Source organism: Microtus oregoni, unplaced genomic scaffold (genome assembly GCF_018167655.1).
Source record: "Microtus oregoni isolate MIOR12 unplaced genomic scaffold, Mior012 000268F_004, whole genome shotgun sequence".
In the NCBI taxonomy this organism is placed as follows: domain Eukaryota; kingdom Metazoa; phylum Chordata; class Mammalia; order Rodentia; family Cricetidae; genus Microtus; species Microtus oregoni.
Genome location: NW_024544945.1, coordinates 15179 through 24591, shown reverse-complemented (window position 1 = coordinate 24591; position 9413 = coordinate 15179). Strand labels below are relative to the sequence as shown.

Here is a 9413-nt window from a genome sequence, read left to right as displayed (position 1 = left end):
AGTTTGGATGCTCAACTTACTAGACCTGGATGGAGGTGGAAGGTCCTTGGACTCCCCACAGAACAGCGAACCCTGATTGCTCTTTGGGCTGATGAGGGAGGGGGTGTTGGTTGGGGGAGGGGGAGGGAAATGGGAGGCAGTGGCGGGGAGGAGACAGAAATCCTTAATAAATAAATAATAATAATAAAGAAAATAAAGGGGAAAAAAAGAACCACTCCGTGTTGGTCAGTATCGTGTCTACCCTTTCAGCTCTCTGTGGTACCCATGAGACAGCCTGGGATCTTCCAATATCACATGGTATAGAGGGGCACTGAACAGCAGAAGCTGGGTTTCAAGAGTTCCAAAGGCTGTAGCCCCCAGTGACTTCTCTAGACACACAAGGGGCCATGTTCTCCTATGCAAGGCTGGAATTCCTCAGCAGGGTCCTGATCAGAAGGGTTCCCCAATCCCTCTGAACTCCTGCTGCAATCTGAAGCCGCCATGCAAAAGGGGACATGCAAGAGGGGCACCTGCAGCTCAGGAGAGCAGGGCTGTAGCTCAGTGGAGTTCTGTCCTAAGGGCCTGAAATGCAGGGCCACTTGAGAGACAGGATAGAAACACCTGCATTACCAAGGAGGCTATGGGACAAAGCTGTATGTTCACAGAATTTCTGAAACCAACATGGTTAACATTTTAAAAACCAAATCATGCCCTTTGCTCTCTGCTTGGCAGGAAAATGAGGAGTGACAGACGGAACTGATAAGATGAAATAAGAAAGGGATCTCTCTCTCTATGCCTCTCTCTCCCTCTTTCTCTCTTTCTTGAGACCAAATGCCCAAGGCAGGATTAAAACTCCCTCTGAGACAAAGAAGGACTTTGAAGCTATTATCTTCCTGTGTCAGTGTTCAGCCTGGGACAGCCTGTCACTTTATGCAATTGGGGAGCTCAAATCCAAGCTTTTAGAAATTCTTGCCAAGGACTCTGCACAATGAGCTACATCCCCAGCACATAAATGAGTGTCTTTATAATCACAGAAGGAAGAGAGAAAAATATTTCCCAGGTCCTGGGGACCTCAACAAAAGGAGATTCAGGTCATACAGTAAAAACAAAGGGCAGGAAGCAAACATATGCAGATTTAGCGGTGAGGTAGTTACCAGAACTGTGAGGTAAGTCTTATCCTGGAAGAATTTCAGCACCAGGGCTCCAGAATATTCCCAGCACCAAATAGAGTGTGTCTGGACAGACACTAGTACTTTAGGGCTCCTTCCATTTTAAGAGTGACCAGAACATGCTTGGAAAAGCTGGCTGCCTTGGAACCAGTCTGACCACCTGCCAGGAAAGGGGCTGCTTGACTCTGGGATGGAAACCAGGCACAAAGGCCTGCTCTTGACACTCTGACCATTCACAGAAGACGTTAAAAATGCGTTCAAGAGAAAGGTGAGGAACCTCAGCACAGGTGTGACTATTCTCACGCTTTGCCAGCGCTCATGAAGGCTGGACGGTACTACTAAGCTCCTCCTCAGTAGCCCTGGTGAAGATGAGCCCACCGATCTGCCTGCTGAACAGCCCCAGGTCCTGCAACCCTGCCCAAGCTCCTGCAAAGTCAGAACACGGAAGCAAGGCAGGATCTACCTTGCTGGGGAAGTTCAAAGAAGAGCCTCCCAGATAAACACATTACTTAGTACCCATTCTCTGCCAAGTTGCAAGGACCCAATGTCAAGACTAAGAGATATTGTCCTCACATCTCCACAAGGTCTTAAAGGCTTCTGGTGGATCTTTTCTTGCCCCCTGCAAATCGGTTCCTGTGGTTGACCACCACCCGTTCCCTAGGAAGATAGTCACCATGGTGAAAGGACTCATGAAGTTGCAACTCGGAAGGCCCCTTCTATTCCGTTGTCCAGGTGCCACCCGTTCCCGCACAAACACATGCAGCTCACTCAAGCTTCAGGCTGCACTCAGTTTTGCCCCTGAGGATCGCAGACCATAACAACTGCAGGCCAACCGGAAGCCAGGACGGCATGGCCAGGATTGGATACATGCTAATAAGGACTATGAGGGGGGGGGGGACCCGGAAACCAGGAAAACCCCTGCGGGTTGAGGAGCCTCACTCCCAGAGCGGTAGAGGGCTCCAACTCAGAAGCTATAGAGATATAGCAAGTCCTTGAGGCTGAGAGACCTTACTTCCGGAACGTCAGGGAGCTCCGGCTCCGACACGTCAGAGGCACGACGGACAGCAAGCCATAAGCCACTGCAACGCCGGCATTCTGGAAGGACATGGAGCGTCAAAACTTCGATTACCTGCTTTACGTGGGACTTGACGACGACGATGACAACTGGGATGGTCAGTGCGTGCTAGGAACGGTGGGGTGGTGCTGTCCATGGGGGGAGGAGCGTCCACAGAGGCGGCGGGGCAGGCCCCGTGTACTGGCGTCGCCTGTTGGCGCTCGACTTCACGGGATTTCGCATCACGAGGCCCTGTCACCTCGGTGCCCTTTCTGTTTCCCACTTCCAGAGGCTGAGGCATCGACGGTCTTGCAGGCTGGAGAGGGACGAAATGAGGAAGCCAGTGGACCGGGCCAGGCTGGGCGCGGAGCCGCAGCCGCTGCAGCCATAGCCGCAGAAGCAGCCGGAGCAGAAGCAGGAGAAGGCCCCTCAGCTGCTGGCGCAGCAGGCCCCGTGGATGATGGGAACCAAGAGGGCGCTGTTGGTGGCCATGGCCAGGAGAATGAGCCACAGCCTCAGGAGCCAGATCGTGGGGCCATGGGAGACAACCAGGCTGTGCTGTCCTTGGCCGAGCGGTGGTCCTGTGTTCAACCCGTGAGGGTGCTGGTGCCTGAATTCCGAGTCCATTACCAGCACAGGTTCACCTTGGCTCAGCTCCAAGAGCTGGAGAGCGCCTTTCAGCGCAGTCAGTACCTCACCACTGAGGAGGCGTGAGTAGCTTGCCTAGCTTGCTCTGTTGTTTGTTGGGCCTCCAGGTTCCACTCTTGTCCTCGTTTTATTATATTTTTAAATGTGATTTTTTTTTAATTTCTCTTATTTAAGTCCTCAGTGTGTGTGTGTGTGTGTGTGTGTGTGTGTGTGTGTGTGTGTGTGTGTGTGTGTGTTGTGCTTGCATGTGCATATCCACAAAATTGCACCTATGGGGAACAGACGACAACTTTCAATAATTGTTTCTCTTCTCCAATCACGTGTGTCCCCGGTGTTGAACTCAGGCATGCAGGCAAGCACCTATTTGTCTGAGCCATTTTGCTACAGTGGTGAATGCGAGGGTGATTGCAGGGCCAGCCTCAGCTACAGAGTGGAAGGTTATCTTTAGATCTCCTGAGTGACTTGGGAGCATGGGGGTCACTGGAGAGGGGAGAAGGGGAGAAGAGAGGAGGAGAGGGGAGCAGACAAAAATGTGTAGCCCAATAAAACCAATTTAAAAAAAAATGAGCTGGACAGTGGTGGCGCATGCTTTTAATTCCAGCACTCAGGAGGCAGAAGCAGGTAGATCTCTGTGAGTTCAGGGCCAGCCTGGTCTACAGAGCTAGTTCCAGGACAGCTAGGGCTCTTACACAAAGAAGCCATGTCTCGAAAAAACAAATAAACATATACACACTTATGTATGGTTTTTACTACATATAACATATAATATAACATATATTAATATATTATATTATCTAATTGATATATTAATGTGTATTAATATGTTAATATACTTTGACATATTATTTAATGTGTTATATAACATACTATATAAATATATTATAGATTAACCTATAATATATTTATATATTATTATACTACATATATAAATATACAATATATTATAATATAATTTATATAATGATATAATATAGCATGATGTAATAATTGTTATATTAATGTATTAAAATACATTAATATATTAACATATTGATTTTATTAATACATAAATATGATGTTTATAATATAGTATAATGTATGGTGATATAGTGTACATTAAGTACATTAATATATGATATATAATATATTGATATGTATATTATTACATATTATGTATTATGTGTTATATATTACATGCTTATTATATATTAAAGACCAAAATATATGTTATATAATTTATAACATTATATTATAATATATTGTGTTACTATATATGTTGTATATTAAATATTATATGATATTGCTGTGTTATATGTTAAATATCATTTATGATATATTGGATATTGTATGATATATTAAATATAATGTATGACATATTAAATATTACATATTGAATATTATATGATCAACATTAAATATCATATATCATTGTGTAATGTATATATTTGGTTTGTAATATATATTAAAAATGAAAATAAAAAACAACCCGAGCTGAGTGGGGTGGTTCAGATTTTTAATCTCATTGCTTGGGATTTGGAGGCAGGTAGATCAGAAGTTCAAGGTTATCTCAGTTCTATGATGAGTTCCAGGCTAGCACCATATCCATTAGGCCATTTGTGTTGAGAGTGAAGCTATATTCCACCATGCTGTTTTTTTTTCTATCAGGGGTGGAGAAGTGTGGGAGTGCCTTTCTCTTCTGACTTTCTGATATAAGACCTCACTCTGTAGCAAGGCTGTCCAGGTACTTGCAAGGAGTCTTCTACCTCAGTTTCCAATGGTGCTTGGAATTCAGGACTGTGTGGCTAGTGTTGTGAGATTTTATAACATTCACCTTGGGCCTGCTATGACTTTAATATTTCTTTACCTTGATTGGCAAGATGGCTCATCAGGTGAAGACACTACCAAGCCTGAGATCCTGAATTCCATTCTGAAGACACACATGGAAGAAGAGGACTCCGGCAAGCTGTCCTCTCGCCTCCCATATACACCATTGACACATACACACATTAAGAAAAGAAATAAGTGTGATATTTCATTTTTCTGATGATTAGCAGGTTGGAGTACCTTGTGTATTATTTGAATATTTAAAATTCTGGGATGCTTCCATTAATCTTTATTTGAGCTTCCTTCTATCCTGACAAAACATGTCACCTGGGCTTTCCCTATGTACATTTGTTTTGTAGTTTTTGCCTTGTTTTGTGTTGGGTTTAGTTTTTGCTGTTGTTGTTTTAAGTCTCCTGTATGACTACACCTAGTGTTAGGAGCACTGTTTTGAGGATTTTACTAGACAGTGTTAGTGGCTTTCAAATTGCTTATTAGAGATATACTTTGGTTTGCATATCTACTAATGGTAATAAAATAATTTGTTCTAAAACTCTCAAAATTCTCAAAGCGAATATCAGAGAAGGTAGAGAATGAGACAAAATATTTCGAAACACATATAAAATATCTTTCTCATATTTAATTTTACATATCCATAATTCCAAATACTGAATGTCTTCCATTTTTACCCTCAGGAAACGATTGGCATCTTGCTTGGGTGTAACTGAAGCCAGAGTGCAGGTCAGTAAGCACGGAACAGCCATTTGGGAGGAAAGTGATTCTAGATGTTACTTTATCTGCAGGTCCTGTTGGTCCTCTGAGTCAAAATTTGTGTTGCTTTTTTAATTTTCCATGTTTCATATTGACTTTTAAATATTTATCTCTAAATGTGTGTGTGTGTGTGTGTGTGTGTGCGCGTGCGCGCGCGCGCATGCACATATGTGTGTGTGCACCCAAGGGAGCCAGGAGAGGGCATAAATTTCCTGGAGCTGGAGTTACACGTATGTATGAGCAGCCAAATGGGTATTAGGAACTGAACTCAAATTCTCTCCACTCCACGTCCCTAATAAGCAATTTCATAAAACACTAATATGAACAGCAAAAACTTCAAAAGAAATGCTCCTAATGCCCCAAAAGAGTATCAGTTTTACAGTGTATACATATATATCCTGCATATTTATATAACATTCGTAGAACTATCTTATATATTATGGGTACATATTTTCTAAGCTAAAATGCATACATTCATAATTCAGCCACAAGATACATGTATATGTAGTACATATGTACTTAAGTAGTAAAAATAGTTTAGTACATTCTTTGTTCCTTAGGAAGTTATGTGTCTTCTGGAAATGAGCCATTCCTGATTAGTAGGGCTTTCTAGTTCCATTTTCTACCCACCAGGACCACAAATCTCAAAAGACATTTTGAGTGACCTAGAATGATGGTTTAGTGGTATAATATATAAATATAAATATATTATAGACTAATCTTTAATATATTATGCAACACATAAAGTATATTAACATTAATATATCAATTAGATAACATATTGACATGTTATGTATTATATGTTAAATATTATATATTATATGTAGTAAAAACTATACATATGTGTGTATGTATATGTGTATATATGTATTTGTTTTTTCAAGACAAGGCTGTCCGGCCCTAGCTGTCCTGGAACTCACTCTGTAGACCAGGCTGGCCTTGAACTCACAGAGATCTACCTGCCTCTGCCTCAAAATGTCTTTTGAGATTTTTGGTCCTGGTTGGTAGAAAATGGAACAAGAAAGCCCTACTAATTAGGAATGGCTCATTTCCTCAGGAGCAAAGAATTACTAAACTATTTTTACTGCTTTTTTTGGGAAAAGATGTGTGTGTGTGTGTGTGTGTGTGTGTGTGTGTGTGTGTGTGTGTGTCTGTATTTTTCATTTTTGAAATTTAACCCAAAAAATATTCCAGGAAAAGATGGAGAGGTTGGGCTGGGTCTCCTTCAGATGGCATTTGCTACCAAGGACAGTGGGCAGCTGGCCAATACCCAGGCTACCCCAGCCCACTTCTCCCTGATTACTCCAGAATGGGAGAGACAGTGGAGGTGCAGCTGGGAGCAGGGGCCAAGGGTGGTGGCTCTGGGGTAAGAAGCTGGGCTGAGGCTGGGGAGAGGTGGGGGTTCCCATGTGCAGTCATCTTTGCGCAGTGACAGCCTCGAAGCTGTCAGGGCTAAGAACCTACATAGGTGTGGGTGTGGCAGGCTAAACAGGACGCTGTAGCCAGGTATCTGGGAAAGGCAGGCTTGGGGCTGGCCTTCCCTTCTAACTGATGGTCTGCCGGGGTCGTCCATAGCCTGTCATGCCAGCCTGTGAGGCCCCTCTGTTGCTGCCCATCTGAAGGCCAATGACATGCTTACCCTCCTGCTATATATACAAGTATCTTGTGGCTGAATTATGAATGTATGCATTTTAGCTTAGAAAATATGTACAGATAATGCATAAGATAGTTGCATGAATGACAGTTATGTAGGATATATATGCATGCATTGTAAGACTGATTTTCTTTTGGGGGTTAGGAGCATTTCTTTTGAGTTTTTTTTTTTTTTTTTGCTGTTCCTATAAGTGTTTTTTGAAATTGCTTATTAGGGACATAGTATGTTTTTATTTTTGCTAATGGTGGAGGATAATAAAACAAAATTACCAGTAGGGTTTTTTGTTTGTTTGTTTTTGGAGGCAGGATTTCCCTGTGTAGCTTTGGAGCCTGTCCTGGAACTCACTCTGTAGACCAGGCTGGCCTCAAACTCACAAAGCTCTGCCTGCCTCTGCCTCCCGAGTGCTGGGATTAAAGGTGTGCACCACTCCCCAGCAAGGCTGGCATTCTTTAAAAAGCATTTCTCTGGGGAGTCATAACGTGTTTGTGATATATAAATTACCCAAATAAGTGTAGCTAGGGGATCCATGACACTAATTTTAAAAACTAATAATAAATTCTATCCTTACAGGGGGAATTGCTGATAATTTACAGGCTGAACTCATATAACTAATGAAAACTTATCTTATGGAAACGAAGAAAATATCCAGTTAAATTACCTACTCCTACTGGGTTTTTAAAATTTTTATTAGTCTCTGAAAATTTCATACATGTTTTGATCATATTTGTCCTCCCCCAACTCTTCCTCCATCCACCCAACTTTGTGTACCCACTTTTTATAACTCATCCAGACCAATTTGTGCTGCCCAAATATTGCATATCTAAGACTATATATATATATATATATATATATATATATATATATATATATATATATATATATTCTGAGATTTTCTGTCCTGCCCAGTACCCGCAGTCATTAAGTTCCAAAGAAATCACACAGTGGTCTACATTAGTTATAAACTGATTGGCCTAGTAGCTCAGACTTCTTATTAACTGTTAAAACTTATATTAGCCCATTATTCTAGTATATGTTAGCCACATGGCTCGGTACCTTTTTCAGCAAGGCAGTCACATATTGCTTCCTCTGCAGCTGGATAAAAGACTGCAGAGCAATGGGCTTCCTTCTTCCCAGAATTCTCCTGTTCTTGTGGCCCGCCTCTACTTCCTGTCTGGTTGTCCTGCCTATACTTCCTGCCTGGCTACTGGCCAATCAGTGTTTATTTAAAATATAACTGACAGAATATAGACCACTGTCCCACACCATGTATACACACAACACACACACCCTGATGTTCCAAGAAAACAGTTTCCTTGTGGTCATGCACAGCCTCTGGCTCTTACAGTTTTTCTGTCCTCTCTCCCAAAATGATATCTGAGCCTTGGATAAAGGCATGGAGCATATTTGTGGATGACAATTCTTCAAACTCTTATTTTCTCTGCCTATTATCCACTTGTAGTTCTCTGTGTTGATCACCATTTACCGAAAATAGAAGTTTCTCTAATGAGGGCTGAAAATTCACTAATCTATGGATAGAACTATAAGTCATTAGGAGTCAGTTTAATATTATTCTGATTTAGCAGTGTTAATAGTCATATGTTCTCCTCTAGGACATGATCTATCTGGGCACAGGTTCTTGGCCTTAATAATGGTGCCAGCTATGGGATTCAAAGTGTCATCTGACCTATATCTAACTGGCAAGTACTGGTTACTACAACTAGGAAAGGACAAAGTCTTTATTAGTAGAGGTTAAAATTCTGCAGATTCCTGCTGTTTTTTTAAGTACTTCAATTATTTACTACACTAAACCTTTTCCTTTTCCCCAATCACTGTAGAGATGGTTTTTGAAGAGGAGAGAAAAATACAGAAGATATAAGAGACTGTGAGCACCCAGAGGTTCTCCTCCGGCTTCCCATAACCTCTTTCTCTGAAGATTGTGGGGGAGACCTAGAGTGCCACTCTCACCAGGTGTCAGATGCTCATGAGATTTGGCTGCTGCCAAAACCCCGCTAATACATGCTGATGTCCTCAGTGCTTCTGTTTGCAATAAAGAAGTGAATGCCCACTGTATTTGTCTTGTGTGTCTTCTGAGATTGTTAAGATACATGTCCAAGTTATCAAGGAAATGTCATTTAAACAGGGTGACAAGGTCTCTTTTCAGGAGGCAACACCTCTAAGCCATAGTTAGTTAGCCCTGTGGATTGCAGACACTTTCCAGTTTCTGCTGTAGGGTAGCACTGACATACATGTTCTTGTTTGTCACCCTTCATACTATGCTCACCCCGCTCTTACCATAGAGGACTGCAAGGCTACAGGAAAGACAGGCAAGACCCTAGGA

General features: G+C 42.2%; 1 protein-coding gene across 1 annotated transcript; it reads left to right on the top strand.

The window, feature by feature from the left end:
• The first annotated feature begins 2045 nt into the window (after positions 1 to 2045).
• On the top strand, positions 2046 to 9107 carry LOC121445672 (rhox homeobox family member 2B-like). Its single transcript, XM_041647820.1, has 4 exons — positions 2046 to 2320; positions 2492 to 2912; positions 5346 to 5391; positions 8911 to 9107. Exons 1-4 carry the CDS (start codon positions 2254 to 2256, stop codon positions 8959 to 8961), a joined length of 585 nt encoding a protein of 194 aa, XP_041503754.1. The 5' UTR covers positions 2046 to 2253; the 3' UTR covers positions 8962 to 9107.
• The last annotated feature ends 306 nt before the right edge of the window (positions 9108 to 9413 follow it).